The sequence below is a fragment of the Thunnus albacares genome, chromosome 15, assembly GCF_914725855.1.
Source record: "Thunnus albacares chromosome 15, fThuAlb1.1, whole genome shotgun sequence".
NCBI lineage: Eukaryota > Metazoa > Chordata > Actinopteri > Scombriformes > Scombridae > Thunnus > Thunnus albacares.
Genome location: NC_058120.1, coordinates 13,814,435 through 13,835,939, shown reverse-complemented (window position 1 = coordinate 13,835,939; position 21,505 = coordinate 13,814,435). Strand labels below are relative to the sequence as shown.

The 21,505-nt window shown below is 38.2% G+C and overlaps 5 protein-coding genes across 6 annotated transcripts; 2 read left to right on the top strand and 3 right to left on the bottom strand.

Annotated features, from left to right (window-relative positions):
* Window positions 1–70: 70 nt before the first annotated feature.
* si:ch1073-416d2.4 (coiled-coil domain-containing protein 42 homolog) lies at window positions 71–3,538 on the top strand. 2 transcript variants are annotated; one of them, XM_044376070.1, is made up of 11 exons: window positions 71–215; window positions 338–383; window positions 876–1,052; window positions 1,151–1,308; window positions 1,396–1,478; window positions 1,567–1,739; window positions 1,831–1,941; window positions 2,022–2,138; window positions 2,225–2,884; window positions 2,999–3,044; window positions 3,430–3,538. In XM_044376070.1, the coding sequence occupies exons 1-9, from the start codon at window positions 109–111 to the stop codon at window positions 2,408–2,410; spliced, it is 1,158 nt and encodes a 385-aa protein (XP_044232005.1). In that variant the 5' UTR covers window positions 71–108; the 3' UTR covers window positions 2,411–2,884; window positions 2,999–3,044; window positions 3,430–3,538. The 2 variants fall into 2 exon arrangements, with proteins under 2 accessions (XP_044232005.1, XP_044232004.1); XM_044376069.1 differs by lacking the exon at window positions 2,999–3,044.
* Window positions 3,539–4,030: 492 nt separating this feature from the next.
* Window positions 4,031–6,110, top strand: LOC122999009 (ubiquitin thioesterase OTUB2-like). Its single transcript, XM_044376074.1, has 5 exons — window positions 4,031–4,338; window positions 4,449–4,567; window positions 4,687–4,771; window positions 5,519–5,710; window positions 5,829–6,110. The coding sequence occupies exons 1-5, from the start codon at window positions 4,237–4,239 to the stop codon at window positions 6,033–6,035; spliced, it is 705 nt and encodes a 234-aa protein (XP_044232009.1). The 5' UTR covers window positions 4,031–4,236; the 3' UTR covers window positions 6,036–6,110.
* A 121-nt stretch (window positions 6,111–6,231) lies between these two features.
* Window positions 6,232–11,362, bottom strand: ddx24 (DEAD (Asp-Glu-Ala-Asp) box helicase 24). The gene is made up of 9 exons (XM_044376065.1): window positions 11,246–11,362; window positions 10,144–11,033; window positions 9,547–10,041; window positions 9,203–9,356; window positions 8,345–8,857; window positions 7,389–7,464; window positions 6,919–7,107; window positions 6,703–6,832; window positions 6,232–6,604 (listed from the first exon to the last, which is right to left on the bottom strand). The coding sequence occupies exons 2-9, from the start codon at window positions 11,027–11,029 to the stop codon at window positions 6,333–6,335; spliced, it is 2,715 nt and encodes a 904-aa protein (XP_044232000.1). The 5' UTR covers window positions 11,030–11,033; window positions 11,246–11,362; the 3' UTR covers window positions 6,232–6,332.
* Window positions 11,363–12,099: 737 nt separating this feature from the next.
* On the bottom strand, window positions 12,100–14,191 carry serpina10b (serpin peptidase inhibitor, clade A (alpha-1 antiproteinase, antitrypsin), member 10b). The gene is made up of 5 exons (XM_044376068.1): window positions 14,052–14,191; window positions 13,234–13,869; window positions 12,856–13,129; window positions 12,531–12,678; window positions 12,100–12,440 (listed from the first exon to the last, which is right to left on the bottom strand). Exons 1-5 carry the CDS (start codon window positions 14,086–14,088, stop codon window positions 12,249–12,251), a joined length of 1,287 nt encoding a protein of 428 aa, XP_044232003.1. The 5' UTR covers window positions 14,089–14,191; the 3' UTR covers window positions 12,100–12,248.
* An 82-nt stretch (window positions 14,192–14,273) lies between these two features.
* Window positions 14,274–19,903, bottom strand: atxn3 (ataxin 3). Its single transcript, XM_044376072.1, has 11 exons — window positions 19,799–19,903; window positions 19,121–19,285; window positions 18,992–19,036; window positions 18,807–18,892; window positions 18,624–18,690; window positions 17,765–17,852; window positions 17,513–17,642; window positions 17,243–17,406; window positions 16,699–16,855; window positions 16,398–16,459; window positions 14,274–16,286 (listed from the first exon to the last, which is right to left on the bottom strand). The coding sequence occupies exons 1-11, from the start codon at window positions 19,841–19,843 to the stop codon at window positions 16,240–16,242; spliced, it is 1,056 nt and encodes a 351-aa protein (XP_044232007.1). The 5' UTR covers window positions 19,844–19,903; the 3' UTR covers window positions 14,274–16,239.
* Window positions 19,904–21,505: the final 1,602 nt, after the last annotated feature.

Here is a 21,505-nt window from a genome sequence, read left to right as displayed (position 1 = left end):
AAAGATCCTTGATCGTCCGAACGTGGAATAACTGCAGGACTTTATTTGTTTACTCATCGGGATTCCTGGACGATACATCTGCAAAAAAACAACAACAAACAAACAAACATGACGACTTCTCCCCTTCCTTTCTTAGACACCAGCGACCCCCGTCTAAAGCTCAGGGTGGAAAACAGAAGGAGAAACATTTTTGTAACACAGCCGGAAGACACCAGGTAGGCCTGTGCTTTTAGGCGTCATTGCGGTGTCAAATATGTCAACTTCATTTCTCTTTAAAACCCATTTACACATGTTTTGACTGGGCGATTTTAAGACTGACAATCCATTTTCTGCACAGGCATAGAGAGGAGGAAAATGTCAATCTCATACCAGTTGTAACAGAGGTAAGACTGAATAATGATTAGAAGCATGTGATTAAAAATAAGGGGAAAAAAAATATTTGTTATCAACTTGTGCATTCATGAGAAATATTGCTGCAAATTGAATTTTCTTGCCCACAATCACTTTAAGGGGGTGTTCCAGCAATTTAGTACCGTATTGCACTTTCTAATGTTGGTGAACTTGCAAGAAACAAATTTTAAAGATAGTTTCACTTTTAGTCTGGATCCTGCAATTCCCATAATGCAACTCAGTAGTATCTTCCAATAGACCTTACCTGTCTGTTAATACCCTCATCTTTTAAACTCCATGACCCAATTTGCAGATTTTCTGTCAAACATTTGAATACTAAATACTCTCAATAGTATTCTTCACAATGAGTAAACTGACTGTTGCGTGTAAAATCGGTGAAGTGCCCCTTTAAGTTGTTTTAGTAGTGGGAAGAGTTTCATTGTTTATGCAATGTGAATGTTTTTGTTTTTTTTTTTTACATGCAGACTTCTAGCAGAGTCCTTGACACAGGAGTGAACACTTTGCAAAAGACCCTGGTTCTGAAGAAACAGGCTGAGTTGGAAGAGGTGGACAAACAGCTCACACTCAAAAGGCAAGAATTTAAGAGCTGTGTGCAGGCGCTAACTCAGAGAAGATCTGAACTGGAGATGAAACAACAGCAGGTGAGTTTTACACAAGCTGAGTTTAAGAATTTAGCTGACATGCAAATAACATTGTCCTAATACAGATGCCCTTGGGGTTTGTTTGTTTTTTAACCCAGACTAAAGAGAGGGCGATGAAATTTGAAAAGTTTGTGGCTGAAAATGAAGCGAAGCGACGTCAAGCGCTGAAGAAGTATGAGGCTGCACAGGAGCAGAACATTTTGAAGCAGAGAGAGATCGAGGAGCTGACGACACAGCTGAAACAACTTAGAGCCAGGTGAGAAGTCTAAGCCTGTAGGCCTTGAGTGAGGACGTTGCTCAGTAAGTCACTTTTCATCTCAATTCCACATCTCAATTCTTGCAGACAGCAAGTTTTAAAGGAGAGGATGGCAAAATACAAAATCTATGAAGATTACTTGATGAAAACACTTGATTATCTTCCCAGCAGTAAGTCCAAAACTGACTTTTTTGTTCTACTGACTTAATTACACACTGGCTGTAAGAGGGACCAAACTGTGCAATCCCTTTTTTTTAGATTACCTTGAGAATGGATCTGAATCTCTGGTTATGCCCATCATTCGGCGCCATGAGACGCTGTCCATCACCCACCAGGAGCTGCTGCAGCGTTTGTGGCATCTGGAGGAGGAGGTGGATCAGGGCCAGCGACAGCTGCAGACCATGAAGCAGGATCACAGCATAAAAAAACTGGTCAGACTCTTACATACAGATGTGTAGCACACCTTGTCCCTAAATTAACAGTGCTTGAATGAACAATCTGGAGTTTTTACATCTGTTGCAGATGGCCAACAAGGAACTTTCTGAACTCCAGAGTGAGTTAGAGAGCCTCAAAGAGAAAAACAAGCAGGCAGAGGTTAACCTGCTGATGGAGCAAGGCCAGTCCAGACAGAAGGTTGTGACTTCACTGTTAGCTAATTTATAAACTGGAGTATTTTGGACAGAAATAATGTCATACATGTCATTATCTCTCAGGTTGAAGAAGAGGGCAGCTTACTCATGGCCATCAACAACCTTGCAGAGCAGTGTTATCTGCCAGCATATGGACCTCTGGAAAACATGAACGTATTGATGATGATGGACATGGTGAAGGTAATATCTTAAGATCTATTAGTATTCATATACTGTTATTTATATCACTTTACATAACTCTTGACTAATCAAGTGTATGATTTCAGGAGTACATTCTAGACAAGGCAGATACAGAGAAGAGAGCCAGGAGACTGATGGAGTCTGGGTCTGCAGTGACAAGTAGAACCGCTCTGACAGACAAAAGAGAGAGGACATCAATGAAAAGCATCGGCAGCAAAACACAAATCAAAAGTCCAAGTAAAGTCAGCAGGAAGAGTGAGACATTTAGTTGATGTAGAAATGTTATGATGTATAATGGCTTGTAGTAATTTAAGATTATAAAGCATGAAAGTTCATTCTTGACTTTGGAACAGTAGTTTGAAAAAAAATCTTGACAGAAGGTTCATTTACTATTAAAATGGAGAACAAGACAACTTTGTGTCAATTTGGCAAATGACATCCACTGATGAAGCTCTGGTAGAAGTTATAGGAAATAGACTTTGTATTAAGATTTTTTTTGTCAAACCAATACATGATTGGTTTGACTGTTTGACAGTTTCATTGTGCTAATAATACTATGCACTAAACTGTGCACTCAGTAGATTATGAAATGAGAAAAACTGTTTTACACGAGGTAATCAGGTTTATTGGAGTATCAGAACTTTGGAAATGTTTATTAATGAAATGTAACTTGTTGAATTTTAAAATAAAAATAAAATCACAATTAAATGATGCTGTGAGACCAACTAATTCTCATCAAAACAATGGTATGTATGCTAATCTCACATATTTAGATTATACAAATAGCTATGAGAAAAAGATTTGTGATTTACATAAAATGTATTATTTGTGATATTCTGCATTTTACTTACTGAATACAGTGAATACAGCAACATGCAATTGCAGAGAGACTCAGGCTTTTCTACTGTAAGTGCTACATATTGTGCATGGCAAAATATTGCATCCATTTCATTCATCCATCTTCATCTTCATCCATTTTCTGCATCTACCACAAAGTTTGTGCTTGTACACAGCACATCAATCATTAGCAGTGAAGCCAATCAGCTACAATCCAGCCCTTCAGCTGTGTTGTCACAGATTGTTATACCGGTTTTCTCACATACTTCTGGTGCAGACAGAGATAGTCAATTATGTTGACATGTCAAGCCATGCTTTTAAGAAGTTTGTTTTGGCAGTAATCTGCGTTCCTAAGGATTTAACAATAATCTGGGTTGTCAGATTGTGAGCCAACATTTCAATGAAGGTGTGTGTATCCTCTGCCACAGTAGCTTTCTTTATCTTTTCTTTTTAGCTGTCTCTTCATTAATCAGGAAGGACTGTCTGGACTATGGACTGTCTGACCCCAGCCTGACCTTGAGGAGGGCTAAATTTACCCAACAATTGTACCAAAGTACAATTTAAAGGTACTTTACTGGAGCATTTCCATTTTACGCTAATTTGTAGTTCTACTCTACAATATTTCTCCATGAAACATATGACCAACAAACAAAATATGGTGCATTGTAAATGCATTCAAATTCTGCTTATGCATCGATAATAAGAATCTTATACCAAGTTTTGAGCTAACACAGGTTACACTGGTTTATATTTGTTAAGCTAATTTTAATGTTTTTCGATATTCCATGTTACAATTTTGAAACTTCGTATGTTTTTTTTTCTACTAATGTACATCATGTCTTGAGTATAAACAAACCCTGTACTGTCCGTCAATTTTTTTCCTAGGATGGTGAAGACATGACCCGCCCTACTCTGCCTCTGGTTGGCTAGTACTCGTTCACTTCGTTGGTTGGATTGGTTAGGATTAGGGTAAGAATATCAGTGTAAGCCAATCAGAGACAGAATAGGCCGGGTCATGTCTTCGCCATCCTAGGGAAAAGAAAATATGGTACTGTCCCTTTAACATAGCACGTGGTACTGGCAAACATCCGGTATACGGAAAATGGAAACAAAATTGCAACAATGTATTGACACATAGCTTTGACGTTTCGGTGTCTTGCCAAATTTTTATTGCGTTTTCGTATAGTATTTCCATGTTGCTGACATACGACGGAATGACGTACAGTCACCCGACCCTTAAAACCGTTTGGACTCGCAGATAATGACGTTTGTTTCTCGACAGATGGAGGCTGGCAGCCTTGTCTCATGCAGGGAGGACATTTCTGCGGTGTTCCCGGAGGAAACGCCGGATGCCAAATATAATGTAGGCTATTCAGCTGGGGGTGGGTGGTGTACTGCAGGTGGTCGTAGCCACTCCAATTAACTTTAACATGCCCGTGCCGCAAAATAACCAGACGTATTGTCCTTTGTTAGGATTTAAGCAGCCAGTTTTCCTCCGTGAGAAAAGTGCGCGGGGATGGAAACTGCTTCTACAGAGCCTTCTGCTTCGCACACTTGGAGTCAGTCCTACACAGTGCCAGGGCTCTGCAGAGGTCAGTTATCATCATCAGCCATACGCCCTAACTGAAGTCATTTAAAATTCAAGGGAGTGTGTCAAACACTGCATTATCGAGGGGTATAAGATCACTTGACTAACTGGTTTCATTTTCAGATTCAAGGACCAAATTATTCAAACCAGCAAAGACTTGACCTCTGCGGGATTTGATGAGAGTTCCTTCAGGCACCACCTGAACACAGTAAATAATGTATTTCCTTCACCAATCACACAGTCTGTCGAATTTAACAGTTACGTATTTCAGGCACAAATTCTAATAATAGTGAATAAAAGCACTTTTTTTCTGTATTAAAAATAAACGAAATTTTCTGCTCAGATAGAAGCATTAATGTTAATTAATGTCAAGCAACAAAGCAAAACCCAGTGGCGGATAAAAATGTAAACTTTGTGGAGGTAACAGCAATGACAAAGTAGCCTGAGATCATAACAGATACCTCGATCACTCCAGTTAGGCCCTCCATCCTGGGTAGTACTACATAACATTGTACATGTGACTTGTCTTATTACTTGAATGCACCATTTCATCAGAGTCCACATTTACAACTGCAATTTCGAAAGGTACATGCATACAAAAAAATGTGCATGTTACTGAATCGTGTCTTGAGGGAAGCAACTGAAATAGGAAAGTCCCTGTGATGGCACACAGTCTGGCCTATTAAGACCCTCTGCCATTTAGGTAATGATCACCCGGTAGAGGTACTGTAAATGAAAACCAACTGGACTTGACATCTTAAGACTTTGGTGCTCATCTAAGAACATTAAAAACCTCTTGGTTGAATGTAGGTAGTTCTGCGACTAGGTCTCTCTGCCTGGTAAAAGGTGCTTGCAATTAAACACAAAGGATTCAAGCCTGACTAGCAGCACTAGGAGGGAAAAAAAGTTTGTTAAACCAACGTGAAATTCCTGAATTCTTTCTCTTCCTTTGAAGGTCATAAATGTTGTAGAGCAGTGCCAGGCTGATGAGCAGGAGGAAACACTGTTCAGGCTCTTCAATGAGCAGGTGACCTCTGACAGTGTAGTGCAGTATCTCAGGCTGCTCACTTCAGCACACCTGCAAAACCACGCAGACTTCTTCTGCAACTTCGTGGAGGCGCCCAATCTGCAGGTCTACTGTCATCAGGTTAGTAACGAGGTGTTGCTGCCCTCTAGTGGGAAAAACAAGTAGATGTTTTTTTTTTTTTTTTTGGAAAGGAAATGCAACGGTTAAGTGCAATAACGTCTACCTTCTCTTCATTCAGGAAGTGGAGGTGATGGCGATGGAGTGCGACCATGTGGACATCCTGGCTCTGACGCAGGCTCTGGACGTTTGCATCCACATCGTCTCTATGGAGGGCGATGAACAGGAGTTGGCTCACCACATCATTCCAGAGGCCGCTGAACCCTCCCTGCACCTCCTCTACCAAACTTCACATTATAACATTCTCTACCCACGACCTCGACCCTGACCACTGATCCCTAAGGAATCAACTCAACTCAGGAATATTGACTTTTAGTTGAATAAAATCCCAACTGGGCTTGAAGACACTTATGAAAATAGCTTTTTTTTAAAAAAATAGAATCTTGCAGTGTAAAGTGACTCAAAAAACATCTGGAGATACAATTTTTTGCACACTGAGCAATAAGTATGTAAAGACGCTTTGATACTTTAAAATGAATTTATATGAAAATTACATAAATCAACAATTACATAAATCCTGTGATAGTTGCCTTTTTTTTTTTAAATACACATTTCCATAAACAGATCACTGCTGCTGCTCTTCTTTCTTCTGCTTCTTCTGTTGTAGCGGAACGCCTTTCTTTAACTTTTGTCTCTTCTGTATTGAAACCTTGGTAAGGGCGCTTTCCTTCCCTGCGAGAGGCATGTGAGGCAGGGAGAGCTTCCCCATTTGAGTTGGGTACTTGGTCTTTATGACATTCTTGAACACAGGCTGGGAGATCAAATGCTTCAAATGCTTTTTCATCCCTTTCACCATCTTCTGCTGCTCCCTGTCAGCTTCATCATCATTTGCTCTGCCTGTGGACACAGATGTAATATTCAGTCATCTGCAGTTTGATAATTTCTGAACAGATTGAACATGTTTTACGACTGTGGTGTGGTTATGATTGTCGTACCAACTAAAAGTTCATCATCCAGGTCCACCTCCAGGGCCTCTGCTGCTTGTCTGAACCAGGAGTTGTGCTGTTTCTCCCTGCTGTTGTGGAACTCAATCTTCTCTATCTTCCTGGCTAAGTTAACACGTTCCTGTGGAGCGATACATACATAAATATTCAAATATAAACGTTTTAAATCAGCACATAAATACAGGACCTAATGGTGATGGTTCTCACCTTGATGGCTTCCATGCATTTGATCTCTATGGGAAACATTGGAAGCTCCTCGTCCTTTCCCAGAGTCTTGTAAATCTTTTTGAAGTTCATCATGTCATCTGGGCCTATTAGCAGCAAACTGAGACCCTGTTTGGTGGCCCTTGCTGTTCTGCCACTCCGATGGACATAAGTCTCAGATGTCCTAGGAACCTGGCATTTACAGGAAAGCATTGGGGAGATAATTATATCAGGTACAGGAAACGTCTTTTTAGAGATAATGTTGCAGTAGAGTATCGACAACAGCTTCTAATACACTACAGCAGTTAACAGAGCAGAAAAATCCAACCATATTAACTAATAATGATATTTTCATGATCAATTGAAGACCATAAATGAAAAAATAACTTGGTGACCAAAATTCTGCTTGACAGTAGAATATAACAATGCTCATGTCTTAGCTAGAAGCCTTTGATAACTGTCAAAAAGCTTACCTGGTAGTGAATAACATGCTGAACATTGGGGATGTCTAGTCCTCTTGCTGCCACGTCAGTTGTCAGCAAAACACAACTGTGGATGAAATGATCAGATTTAAGTGTCAGTTCAGTAAGTTCAGCCTGGAGTCAACTGAAGAGTATTTCTTAAAAACTACTATGCATTAGGGCTGCAACCAACTTCTTGATCAATTGTTGGTCTATAAAATATCAGAAAATAGTGAAAAATGCCTATGAACGTCGTTCAGGTCCCATGATCAAAGGTATTGTCTTTAAATGTCTTGTTTTGTTTGACGAACAGTCCAAAATCGAAAGATATCCAATTCACTATCATGTTTGACAAATAAAATCATTAAGTCATTACATTTGAGAGGCTGAAACCAGCAAATTTTGGGCATTTTAGCTTGAAAAAAAAAAAAGATCAAAATAGTGAATAATTTTAAACTATAAATAAATTATAAACTATTTATATACAATAAAGGTGTGAAATTTCATAAAAATATAAAGTAATCACATGTTTTAACTTTACTCTAAACAGGCAAGTCCCACTGTAATCGTTTTTTTTTTCCCCAAAGAAAATGTGGCCTGAATGCCAGCAGCATGAGCACATGTACAGACAAGATTGTACTAGTTACATCACCATCCAGCTTTAGGAGTGATGGAAACTCTTGTATGAAACTGTAAGTCTGTCCTCTGAATGAAGATCTTCCTCAAAAAAAGGTTTGGGTAATGGTTTAAATTATAAACTACTTTAGTTGAAAATTTGCAAGTTATAGAACATATTCTGCAGTTATGCATATGAAAAGACAAGAATTCAATTACTGATAGGAAGTATAATCCAGGCCTTTTCAGGCATACAGAATGAGTCATAAGGGTTCTTATTTCATCATAGGTTCATAATGAATGTAAACTTTAGCCTAAGGCTGACACCTTCTGACCACGACTGCAAGACTCACCTCTCCCTCTCAGCAAACCTTTCCAGGTTTTTGAGGCGTTGTTTCTGGTGCATGTTGGCGTGTAGAGGCAGCGGAGTGTGGTCTAGGATAACCAGCAGGGAGTTCAGCCTCTTGATACAGTCTATACTGTTGGCAAACACCATGGTGCGCCCAGGGTACTGGAGCAAGAAGTAATAGAGGAAGAAGTCCTTATCGTCCTTCTGACAGTGGATCTGTGTCTCAGTCAGGGTCTCCACGGTTGCCTCCTTCCTGGTAAGATCAACTATTTTGGGTTTGGACTTAATCCCCACTCTCTCCATGAGAATTTCTAGCTTGCTCCTCTGGTCCAGATTCTTCTTCTTCTTCTGCAGGAGGCGGGTGGGCAGGCTGCGAGCCATGGTCAGTGTGGCGGAGAACACAAAAGTTTGCCTCATTGGATTGAAGTGAATGGTGTTCAGCATCTCCAGCAGACTGTCAAGCTCTGCAAAGTGACCTCTTTCTACCATACGATCTGCTTCATCAATGACCAGGCACCTGTCCAATAACACAAAAGATAAATGGAACAAACCAGCATCCCTGTATCACAATTGATATTCATCACACTTTTGATGTTTGACAGCCCTCCTGCAAACAGCAATTATATGTATGCAGTCAAAACTTGATCCCTTTTCTTAATTCACTTTCTCTGCAGGCATTATACTTAAGTCCCTACATGCCAGGGTTTACATTATTTTATGTATTTTTCAGTGCAGGCCATTGTTGTAATAAAGCATGGATGCTATGCCGAAATAAATGAAAAAAAACTTCAAAGAAGGAGAATACTCTGATACTCTTTGTTAACACCTAACGACTGAGTAACAAACAACAGCTGTGACCTACTTGAGTTGTCTGAGGTTGAGCAGATGTGGATGTCTCTCCTTGATCAGGTCCCACAGACGTCCTGGAGTGGCAATAATGATCTCTGGCCTGCGCTTTAGCATCCTCCTCTGTTTTTCTTGTGCCATCCCACCCACCACTATGGCTGTTTTGATATCTGTACAAAAGTGATAGTTTGAGTGTCTGATACCAAATTTTTGAGGTTGATATTGATATGAGAGAATTTAAAAAAAAAACAATAAGATAACCATATATTGTCCAACAGTAATTTTTAAAACTTAAATACATACATAAATTAACAATTTTGAGTGAGCAACTACAGCTCTGTAATTGAATTAATAACTCACCAGTGAATTTTGCGACAGCGTCAATATGGTGTTTGACCTGTACAGCCAGCTCCCTGGTGGGAGTGAGAACCAGTCCAAGCAGAGGCTGATTCTGACTAGCAGCGGCTGTCTCTTCTGCTTCGGCGGTGACGTCAAAGTCAAACTCTGCATTTTCAATTACTTGAACACAACCAAGCCTTTTGTCCTCATCATCTTCTTCAGCGCTGTGATCATCCTCGCTGGCGTCTTCATCTGAGTCACCTTGATCCTGCTCAGCGCCACTTTCACCCTCTTCCTCAGCATCCATGTTTCCCTCCTCGTCCTGTTCTGATGTAGATTCGACACTTACGTCTGCTTCGCCTCCTGCTTTCGTGGACTCATCAATGGCAGGTAAATACAAGCTCTCCAGCTTTGTGGCTGGCTCCTTGTTGTCATCAGCAGGTCTTTCTGAGCCTTTCTTCCACTCCAGGATGGTGTGGATCATGGGAATACCAAAAGCTAACGTCTTACCGCTTCCTGAAATGACAGCGCTTACATTAGCTTAACTTGCGGAAATGTGAAGATTGATTGTTACAGGACAAAACAATAACTTAAGAATTAAAATACATTTGCTCTTACCTGTCTCAGCTGCCCCCAGTATATCCATACGATCTCTGATGGCTGAAGGCAACGTCAGGGCTTGAATAGGGGTTGGTGAGCCAAATCCAAGACTGCTCAATGCCTTCAGCACAGCGGAGGGAACAAACAGGTCTTTCCATGCACTAACATCAGCATTTTTGACATCAGAACCAGAAAGTGCAGCATTTGTCCAATTCTTTGCTTGCTTTTTGGGCTGCTTTGTCACTTTATCTTGACTGGATTTGTCTTTTTCCAGAACCTGATGTTCAGAAGACGGAGACTCAGAGTCTGGCTGTTCCTCTGGGGTTGTATCCTTTTCTTTCTGCTGCTTCTGTTTCTTTTTCTTGTTTTTGTTCTTCTTTTTCGTCAGTTTTGATTGAGCACCATTTTCTGAGCTAATGGCAGAGGAATCTTTTGAGGTGTCTTCTGCGGCTGTTTTATCTTCCCCTCTCCCCTCCTCACCTACACCTGCATCCTCTACAGAATCTGGTTGGACTGATTCTTTTGCAGCCAGTTTCTTATTTTTCTTCTTCTTCTTTTTGGCTTTTTTCTTGGCTGGTTCAGTTGTTTTATCTCCCTCTTTGCTCTCTGCATCTGCCTTCTCTCCACCCTCCTGCTCTCCCTCACTGACTTTCCTCTTCTTCGCCTTTTTCTTTTCCTTTTTCAGTTCTTTCGCTGCTTTAGCCGCAGCCTTTTCAGAGTCTATCAGACGGTAATTTGTCAGTTCTTCAAAGCACACCAGACCCTCCATGCCCTCGTCGGAGAAGAGACTGGGATCCAGCTCGATAGCTTTCCATTTACCTTTCACATGGATGCTCCGTTTGTCTGGTTTGCGCAGCCCGGAGGACATACGCCTGTTTTTCGGATTCATCTTCTTAGTCTTCATTTTCCTACAAATCGTCACAAGTATAAGTGATCCAAGTCACGCCAACACTGACTGGTTAAAAACGTATCCAACAGTTCAATGTTTGCTTAAGCTAGCTTGAAACTGCGTGCCGAAGCACACACTTGTTAAATGTTGCTCGTAAAAAAATATACATGTATACATATATATAAAACTCGGATACAATTACATAACTATACGCTGAAAAAAATGTCTTACCTTTACTTTGTTTGGCTCCTTGAAACATCAAAATATGACTACACGTAAAGACAACCACGCATGACACGAGGACGCTGCCATGACAGTGTTGATCACGTGGTTTTGAAAAACTTTATTTGTCGAACAACGGGAACAGTGCCATCTAATTTTAAACTCCACTAATATTTAGAGAGAATGTGTTGCACCATTTTTCTCCTTCCAAATAAGTTACCTTAATAAACGGCTTATAAATTGTCATTGGGATTTGTTGATGGTTAATAAACACAGAAATATCTTGCGGTATTAACCGATAAGTCATTAATTAAGGCTCATGAGTTTCTCATTTTCTAACAAGCCATCAAAACTGTAGTTATACATCAAAACAAGTCTAAAATACAAGGTAATAAACAGTCATTTCTGTAGTTATACGTGCTAATATGGTTACGAGTTTCTCCACTTTCTAATAAGCCATCAAATCTGCAGTCATGCCTCAAAGCAAGTATAATAAAATGTAAAAAAAAAACAACAACAACAAAAAACTTTCATTTTTACAGTTATATATAGCAATAATGTCATTAACAAGAACCATGATCATGAGTTATCTGCATGCAATTATAAATAAGTCACTGACGGGTTAATGAATAATTATGGGTCTTTTTCAGAAGTTCAGCAGTGTATTGATCCTTTGGAGTAATATGTTTGTTTATTTAATATATTATTATTATAAAATGATTGAATTACTGTGGCTGTCTCATTTATGTACCCAATATTGTTCTAATTTTGTATAACTTGAAAGCTGGAATAATTTGTTACTCATTAAATGCAAAAAATATAAAAATAAAAATGAAAAAATAAATAAAAAATAAAAGGCACAGTAATGTTAAGTCTTTATTAATATGGATCACATATAGGTTTCAAACCAAATTTGAGATTAAAAAATACATCAAAACAGGTTTTTAGAAACCTGAATAAACACAGCGTCATGTGCAAACACTTCTACCCTTGAACCGCACAGTCATGACTGTTAGTATTTGCTGGGGTCAATCACCCTGCCCATGAACAGCAGACAGTTTGTGTCTTCGTGGTATATGAAGAAGAAAAATGGTTTGTTGATGTAGAAGGTCCTTGGTAAGGAATATGCAATAATGCCAGCTGTTGTAGCAGCTGCTGCGGTGGTCCCTTTCTCATCCACCTCAATCACAGCCTTGTGCAGCACCTGTGATTGTCCACAAGAGATAAAAGTCATCATCTGCAATCTGGAAAATGCAAGGATGTTAATTATAGCACTTTGAAATTGAATACCAACCTCTGACAGTTTGAGGCCTTTGTTCTTACTCAGCCTTGTCAAATTGGCTGAATAATTGAAGATACTGGAAACACCCATATGGGGTAGAAGATTGTGCAGATGATACGACTGCTCCATCTTGAATTTGGGCATGTTTATCTCCAGTTTCCTGTGAACACAGTGTTTTACTCAGTAAATTAAGTTGTATTTTTACAGCAACCATTTCAGAAGTGCTTCACAATAAAGATAAAATGCAATGGACATACAATTATACAATACCATTGGAATATAAGAGAGTAAAGCTAAACAAGTTGGTTTGACAAATGACATTTTTCCATGCACTAACGTTTTTTCCAGCTTTTTGATCCAGCTGAGGAACCTTTCAGTGGTGATCTCATCATCAATGACAGTGTAGTCGACACCTTTGTTGGGTAGCACGATAAGCATGGAAATACCTTGCTTGTATGATAGTTTCAGGACTTTGACACCAAGAACAACATCTTCCATTGTGTAGAACTTATCCTCTTTAAACATCATCTGCACTTGCACAATATTATAGTTGTCAATGTAGAAGGAGTCATTTCGTGTGAAATTGGCATTGAAAGGCATCTCCCAACCTCCTGTGGAGGATATAATAATGTTTGTGTTATTGTGTAGGCTGGAGGTCAAAGGTTAAGGTACAACCGGGAGTCAATATACAGATGTTAATAACCAAAGAACTTACCCTGGAAGAAAATTGTGTTGATTAACATGAGTTCGGTCATTTCATTAAGAGTGGAAATCATGTTTGTCACTTTGTCCTCAGTCATGTGCCTTATATACTCATTGATGACACTGATACTCTGCTTTGTGTCTGTAAAGTTTAGGCTTTTGATGTCCGCATGAAAAAACTTCTGGATTCGGTCCTCAAAAGCCTGCTCTATGTCGAAATGCTGCTGGATGAAGAGGGCCATGGCTTTGTCCACTTTCAGCGATCCATTCTGTGTGATGTTCTCATGAAGGAGCTCGAACAGCTGTGGAATGAGTTCGGGCTGGTCGGCCCGCTCCAGCTGATCCAGCTTGAATGCCTTGAGTATTTCTTCACGTGTGGCACCATCAGAAGCCATTAAGAGGGCAGCAAAACTGGTGGAGATGCTCAGAGGTGAGAAGAAGATGTTCTTGTCGTGGTAACTGGATATTTCCTTATAAAGGTTCATAGCAAAATCCATATTTTTGAGGGACAGATCCGAAATGGTGGCGCTTGGACGTTTTGCTTGGTGGACAGGAGCGAGGAAGCACATGTAGGTTATGATAAAAACAAATGCCATCTTCATTTTGTTTACCATCATTATTTGTGTCTGGGAAAGTTTTGCTGCACAACCTGAATCATGAAGAGAAGTACACATGACAAAAGATATCAAGGAAGCATAATTGAACAATCACTAACACAACTCTACAAACGATGATAAGGCAGGTTACATCTCTTAAATAACAGTTGTGACTCAATAAAGTAAGTCATATGATAATATTTTTTTTCCAAGATGGACTAACTGTCATACGTACCATTCAGCTTGGGCAAGATTACATCTGAAAGCAGCATCTATTATTTGGGGAACCAAAGTGCAAGTGTGCTCTGAGTGTTACATATTAACTATGACACACAGCCTGTGGTGTTGATCCAAATGCTGTCAGAGCTGTTTTCTGAACATTCAGGACCTCACAACACTTATCAATCAAAAATCAATAGCTGCACATTAATATGAAAAGAAATGAGACGTGAGAAACTTTAGGAGGAGTGAATGTTGCTTTAATCCTGGAACATTACCTAATACATTAAAAGAAAGAATGTGCTGTTGTAACATGTGAAATATAACCAAAAAAAGGATGAATTAGTACTTATTGTAAGAATGTAGTGAGTGAAAATAATGTAATCATAAAAACCCGCCTACCAACATTTTATATTCTTTCACAAGTGCATTTTAAATAGAAAAAACAAGCCTAACAGATCCAAAGAAAATGAAAACAACGATGAAATCATGGAATCCTCCTGGAAGTCAACCAGCACAAGAAGTCAAACTTTACATGACATCCAGTATGTTTGTGGAGGAATTGTTTTAAAGATATATCCACGCTAAACTATAGATGTTTATGCACTAATAATTGGTTCCATGAAAACACTGTAAACAAACTGTTTTAATGCGTAATGGTCTGTTCATTAACATTGTGTGTTGTAACCAGAATTCAGCTTGCAGGACTGAAATTTGTGGAAGAGAAATGAGAGAGATTTTAAACCAGCTGTGGGATTCAAGGATCAAATGCAAAAAAAAAAAAAATACAATGAACTTGTATGCACAGTGACATTTTTGTTGTCTTATTTCTCTCTTTGGATTTCAAATTACAAGGTTAAATAACAGTCACCCTTTAATTCTCACTATTTTTCTGTGACCAATCAGCCAATGTCTTTAACCCACAGTAACCTCAGTGCAAATGAATGTTTCTTTGCACAACTAACGTGCACAAAATTGCTTCAAAGTATTACTGGAATACATGATAATTCAAATCAGTGCAATTACACGAGTATTTCAGCAGCTGTAATAAAATAGAGGAAACAACTGATTGTACTTTGTAAAGCGGTGTCATCAAAACAGAAATCATAATTTTAACAGTCATTTCTTTATAATAAAGTCACTAAAATGTTATGACAAATACTGATGAAGAGAAACAATGTATGAAACCATTTGTCAGACTCTTTTTGGTTTGAAGTGATCCGTACTGTGCTGGAATAATGAACTATGTATTCATCTGTCAGCTGCAGTTTCATGGCGTTTACAGATTGCAAACTTTGTTCCCCATTGCATGTCAACTTATTTTGGGTGAGATATGAAAAATACGCGTCATTCGAAAATCTCTTAGATGCAGCTAACAGCTCCATAGAATTATTTTGTTCAATGGCCATCCAAAATGGTGTTTGTAGGATGTGAAATCTTAAATGTCATTGTGTCTACTCGTTTACTTAAAAGGTAATAACAAAGCCACAACATCAAAAATATGTTGCTGTCTAAATACCTTAGGAGTTCACTCATGAGTTCTCAAGTAAAATGACTGATGATGTCGTGATTAAATGACCCACACATTAGTACTGGCTAAAAGATATTTCAGTACATTGCAACAAGGAATAACTTCAAAACTACACTGGTGGTCTGATGGGGTGGGCTTTGGGATCACATCTTATGGCCTACAAACCAAAGTACAATACAAAGTTAGGAGGCTCGGTCATCTTGTGAACTTTTATCTGTGATCTAAACACTGGTCTCCTATGGCCTTCACAGAACACCAATCTCTGTATGTATTCACCTCAAAACAAGTAAACACACCCTTTGTATGCTGAGGATTCCTTTCCATCTCTTCCAGAGAAAAAACAAGAATAAAAAACAGTATACAATAGAAATAGAAGGCGCCATGGTAAAAAGGCAAATTGCAAACTTGGATTAACTGCATCATGAGTTCTGTGGTCACCCTCTTCCCAGCCTCAGTGCCTCACCGAGTTAGATTAGACTAACTGCTGCCTTTTCTTTGTTGTCGTTCTCTTCTCTATAGCCTGTCAGCGAACTAACCAGGGGAAATGTGTCAGCCTTCTGACTGTCCTTATGTTCGCATGTGCAAAAGGTTAGAGGAAGGAGCAAAGCTAACCCCTTTACGGGGTTGCCATTCCAGGCAGCTGGTAAACAATGTAAGCAAACCTTTGATAACTTCACTGGCTGGGTTTTTGTTGTTCGTTCACCTCAGAGCCAGTATTCTCTGAAAATAGAAAAGCAAAGAAAGCTCAAGTTAGTATATTTCAAATCTGAACTGGACACAGTAATAATCTGCATTACATTTATATTAAAATCAGTTAATTAATGTGCTCACCTGAGCCACTTGTTGATTTTGTGTTTGGTTGTTGAGGAATGTTCGGCTGAACTTGCTGCTGCCTGAGTAGTCAATGAAAATGCATGCTGTTATTTTCCATTTACTTAAAGGGGTTGGACACAAAATCTATCATACTACTGCATTACACAGTACACACTTATATGTACAGCACATACTCATGTAGTTGAGTATACACATATATATACATATAGCACAACTACTGAACTGGATTGCTAATAAGTGTTTACAATATTGTGTCCACACCCTGTACAGTATTCGCCAGACATGCAGTTGAACCTACCGATCAAAGTAGGCTTGTCTCCTCTTCCTCAGTTCCTCGGCTGTAAGCGTCTCATTCTGGCCGTCTTTTTGTCCTCCTGCAGCACTTCCTGCTGTCTGGCTCCCTGACTTCACATTTCCCACCTCAGACTCTGAAGACTTGTTGCTCATCACTGCTCCTATATTATTATAAAAAATAAATATCCAATTTTCAGGACTGACAATTTGCAAAAATCCTGATAAATACTGCGTATGCTTAGTGTACATATATTACTCTAAAAAATAGTTTTTAATGTAAACCTGGAATTAAATTTATGAGATAAAACTGAAGACTAACTGATTAATTGACATGATTCATGGTAAAAGCCTGATTAATACCGCAATGTATAAGGATATAGGAGTTTAATAATAATGATAATAATAATAATAATAATAATAATAATAATAATAATAATAATAATAATAAGTGGTTTGTTGATTTCATACACTCTATTTTTTATAAACTGCAAATAATCTGGATGAATACATTTCAGAATATTTAAAAACCTTATGACTCATTGTTTTACCTTGCATGCTAAGCTGTATGGCCCTGCGAAGATCAGCCTCTTCATCTTCTACATCTATATCCTGTCTGCTGAGTGCTAGAGCTCTCTTCAACTCTTCATCATCATCCACAACTTCATTCTCCACACCAAAGTTCATCTCTGCCTGGCTCAGAGCTGCTGACCTGCTGCTCAAAGTAAAAAGCTTAATCAGTCACCACAAGTAAGTCAAACATTTATTTTAAACAACAATATGAAAATAAATGAAATACTGTATGATCTGTACATTCATACCCTGCACTTGTCTGGGCCTCATCTTCTCCGATAAGCCTGGGCCGCTGCTGCTGCTGCACTCTCATGATCCCAAGAATCTGTTCCGCTTCACACTCAGGGAGGTTTCCTCGGATCACAAATATGGAATAACCTGTACAAATATAACTTCTATAATTAATTCTGAGCTGAAAAATTGAAAAAATTAAATATTTTGGTCTGTAAATAAACACATAAATCTATACATTCTATAAAAATAAGTCCATTTGACATTACCTTCTTGTTGTAATTGTGCAAGGAAAAGGGCTAAATAGGTGTCTGATATCAACTCTGGTCCAGTCAACAGTGAATTCAGGTTAAACCACTGTAATAAAAGCAAAACAGCGTTTTTTAGTAAATCAAGCTATATTCAGTGGTGGAATGTAAGTACTGTACTTATGCACAGATTTGAGGTACTTCACTTGAGTATTTCCATTTTATGCTATTTTCCAATTTTACTCCTATACTGTACATTTCAGGAGGGAAATGTTGCACTTTTTTTGTACTTTTATTTTGCCACTTATTGTTACTAGTTAGTTTTCAGATTAAGATTTTAAATTAAATTATGTATTCTAATATTCTAGCTTTTTTTTTTTTTTTTAAAAAGAATGATTAAATAAATAAATAGTTATGCACTCTGAGCTGCATCAGTGTGTGACAGGTGCTATATAAATTAAGTGTATTATTATAATAAAAAAACATATTATACACTTGTAATATAATATAGTGTGATGCTGTACTATTACTATTAATCTACCCAAAATGTATAAAATTGGCTCCACATTGATGGAACTACAGGATTAAAATGCTCTTACATGTATCTGTTAGTGATAAAACAAACAATATAATATACTATAATAATACAACACTCTAAAAGAAGCCAGTCTGCATAATGAGTACTTTTACTTTTGATACTTTAAGTACAAATTGCTGATTATACTTCTGTACTTTTACTAACATTTTGAATTCAGGACTTTTTCTCGTATTGGAGTATTTTTAAACCACAGTATTTCTACTTTTACTTAAATAAAGAATCTGAATAATTCTTCCAACACTGGCTATATTACAATTGTTTATGAAGACAAGTGTCTCATACCTGTTGTCCAAGTTTGCGTATAGTAAACCAGTGCTCCTTGTAATTGCAAATGAAGGCTTTCTCATTTCTGAAACATGAAAGTAGAAACAGTGACAGAAAGAAAAAAACAAACAAACATAAACTGCAAAGCATTTATGTGAATACATATGAAGACGATACACAATCTTGACAAAGAAACTTTACATTGGATTTATCATCAGGCTCTGGTACTCCCGGCTGTTGAAGAGGATAAGCTCCAAGCCCCACACTCTGAGAGCATTGCTAATAACCTGGAGAAATTATATGATAGAAAAGACACATTTATATTAATAACTTGTACGGTTTATTAATCTGTAAGTAACCATAAAAAGTGACTCTCTTAAACTCACTTGTATTGAAAAGAACCCGCTGTCATCCATGTTCCCAGACGGTTGCTTGAAACACAATCACATAACATAAATGTATACACTGTTTGGTTACAGCACGTATAAACAGACTGACCATCTGTATCTCCTCACCTGTAAAAAGGTCCTGTACTCCTCACTGCCCATGCCTCCCTCGGCCATCCTCATCCTCTCCTCTTCATCAAGCTGTTGAGCAATGGAGGACAGGTCCACGGGAGTGAAATACTCACCCTGCAGCAGGTTGTTGAGGCAGTGCTGGGCGCACAGAGAGCCCTCTTGCTACAAATAAAGGATAAGTTATTTGCGCAAATGACACTTCAAACATGACAGCACGACTTAATAGGTTTCTTCACAATTTAGCTTAGGAATTGGCTAAAAATTTTGTGCATTTGGTCTGTTTCCCCTCCTGTAACATTCATACTCAAGTATAGCCACATACAGCTAGCTTACAACACAACTAACTGTTTTTTTTACTCCTCTGTCAGGCCAGATAGCTGTAGCAAGTGACCCCATTTACTAACTTGACAAAAATAAAACGCTTACGGCTGTCACAAAGTCTTTAGCGTTATCACTCCTGATTGAAAACAAACGTTTCTATTATCTTTGGCTAGCAGGTGGAGTTAGCATTGTTAGCTGTCTGGACAACAATACTGCCAAACAGCACCACAGATCTCGTAACACCGGCTCGATAGGCCCGGTAAACAAATCACCGGCATGAGATCCAAGGTTTAACAAATGAACGAAGCGAATGGCTTGTGGTTAAATGTTTTAAATTAAACGTTTTTAACTTACTTTCTCATGAAATATGGAATCCATATTCAGCTTTCTGTCAAACATTCAACTCTGACCTCCAGCCCCGCTGTGTTCCGTCACCATGGAGAGAAGGACACTCTTTACCAGCGCCCTCTAGCGGCTGGGCTCCTCATTCATTAACATTAACTGTATGTAAAAGTTAAGATTAAAGGTTATATAGTCAATGATTCAAACCTTAAAGTCCCCCTCCTCTCAAAATGTGTTTTTATTCTTGTTCTTACAGTTGAATGTTTGAGCTTCCCTGTGCAGAAGGATTTATGTGCAGAGTTTGACACTAGAAAACTGTTTTCACATTCATCTGCTGATTTGAGATGATTCATGACATCGCAACTTGTTTGGAAGCTGGTCCAATATTTAGCTAACACAAGTGTGATGTGGAAACTTGAAGCCTCCAGTGCACAAACACTGAGGATGGACTTTTCAGTGAAGTAGGAGACATCTTGTGTCCATCAGTTAAACTTCTGAAATTAACATTTTTGCATATTCATGGATTCTGGGTTTTTCAATGAGGGTGAAGGAATAAGAATCATTCTAAGGATTTTAATGAGGTAATGGGACTTTTTTGTGGAAAAAACCCCATATCAGACACAGTTTTATTCCAAGCAAAGTATTTTTTTTATGTATCTTAAAACTTGTCTGGTCTGGTAGGGATTTTTAATTGACGAATTTGTACATTTTAAACCAGATATTGTTCCAATTATTGGAATCGGTGGCCTGTGTTGGATACACAGAACAAATGTCAGTATACATCAGATTTCTGGAAAAAAAATTGAGGATTATTGGATTATTTTGACACTCAAACCAGCCTATTCAATTAAACTGGAAAGCTAAGGATGTAATACTATACTATGAAAACTTCACACCAGAAAGTTCAACCGGGAAAATTTCATATCCATAAATCCAAGTTCTCAAGGTCTTGCCCACCATTTGAACTTTTCATGATTGAATTTAGAAAGTATTTTGAGTCTATCTTATTTAGGAAACCAGAATCAGAATCTGTTTATCAGCAAGTATGCAGCATACCAATAATGTGTCTTGGCGTTTGCTCCCACAAATGCAACATAGACGAACGAAAACAGAACAAAAGTAAGGTAATAATAATAATGAAATGAACAAAGTAGTGCTAAATTTAAATGAAAATTTCAAATAATTTAAAATCTATCCACAGAATAATAATAGTTTTGAAATGAGATATAAAAATGCAACGTACAATCTAAAGTCCAGTTTGATGAAATATATGAAAGTGACCAGTGCAGGGATTAAATGAGGGATGTGAAATGTAAAGTCCAGTTTGATAACAGAACACTTCAGCTATTTAGCAGGGCAGCAGACACAAGAACAGCTTCTTTCCAGAAGTTGTTCTTGTGTCTGCTGGTGGAGGTTTTTATGGATCTCAGTCTTTTTCCTGAGGGAAGAATTTCAAAGAGTCAGTGACTTCTTTTAAATCACTTCTTAAAACCCATTTTTTATAGACTTTCTTTTTTTGTGATGTCATCTTTTATTCCTTTTATTCTTCTTATTTTTATTTATTTATATTTATATTCTTCAATGATTTTTACTGTTTTTTATCTCCTTTTTTATCTTTTCTCTACTGTGTTTTTGCATCTTTTGTCTTCTTGTTTTAAGTTTTTTATGTTATCTTTATTTCATTATGATACCTAGTCGTTCTCTGTTATTGTCTTAATG

Excerpts from the sequence above, each read along its gene's own strand:
- serpina10b (XM_044376068.1), bottom strand. The coding sequence starts at position 14,088 with ATGCTGCTTTCAGATGTAATCTTGCCCAAGCTGAATG. Across the intron at positions 13,870-14,051 it reads AATCTTGCCCAAGCTGAATG|GTTGTGCAGCAAAACTTTCC; the intron begins GTACGTATGACA and ends TTCATGATTCAG. Across the intron at positions 12,441-12,530 it reads AAGGCCTCAAACTGTCAGAG|GTGCTGCACAAGGCTGTGAT; the intron begins GTTGGTATTCAA and ends GGACAATCACAG.
- ddx24 (XM_044376065.1), bottom strand. The coding sequence starts at position 11,029 with ATGAAGACTAAGAAGATGAATCCGAAAAACAGGCGTATGTCCTCCGGG. Across the intron at positions 6,833-6,918 it reads AATGCATGGAAGCCATCAAG|GAACGTGTTAACTTAGCCAG; the intron begins GTGAGAACCATC and ends ATCGCTCCACAG. Across the intron at positions 6,605-6,702 it reads GGATGATGAACTTTTAGTTG|GCAGAGCAAATGATGATGAA; the intron begins GTACGACAATCA and ends CTGTGTCCACAG.
- atxn3 (XM_044376072.1), bottom strand. The coding sequence starts at position 19,843 with ATGTTTGACAGAAAGCTGAATATGGATTCCATATTTCATGAGAAA. Across the intron at positions 18,691-18,806 it reads AGCCTGATGATAAATCCAAT|AAATGAGAAAGCCTTCATTT; the intron begins GTAAAGTTTCTT and ends TTCATGTTTCAG. Across the intron at positions 16,460-16,698 it reads AGACAAGCCTACTTTGATCG|GCAGCAGCAAGTTCAGCCGA; the intron begins GTAGGTTCAACT and ends TTGACTACTCAG.
- si:ch1073-416d2.4 (XM_044376069.1), top strand. The coding sequence starts at position 109 with ATGACGACTTCTCCCCTTCCTTTCTTAGACACCAGCGACCCCCGTCTA. Across the intron at positions 1,740-1,830 it reads ATCACAGCATAAAAAAACTG|ATGGCCAACAAGGAACTTTC; the intron begins GTCAGACTCTTA and ends CATCTGTTGCAG. Across the intron at positions 2,139-2,224 it reads TGATGATGGACATGGTGAAG|GAGTACATTCTAGACAAGGC; the intron begins GTAATATCTTAA and ends GTATGATTTCAG.
- LOC122999009 (XM_044376074.1), top strand. The coding sequence starts at position 4,237 with ATGACGTTTGTTTCTCGACAGATGGAGGCTGGCAGCCTTGTCTCATGC. Across the intron at positions 4,568-4,686 it reads AGTGCCAGGGCTCTGCAGAG|ATTCAAGGACCAAATTATTC; the intron begins GTCAGTTATCAT and ends TTTCATTTTCAG. Across the intron at positions 5,711-5,828 it reads TGCAGGTCTACTGTCATCAG|GAAGTGGAGGTGATGGCGAT; the intron begins GTTAGTAACGAG and ends CTCTTCATTCAG.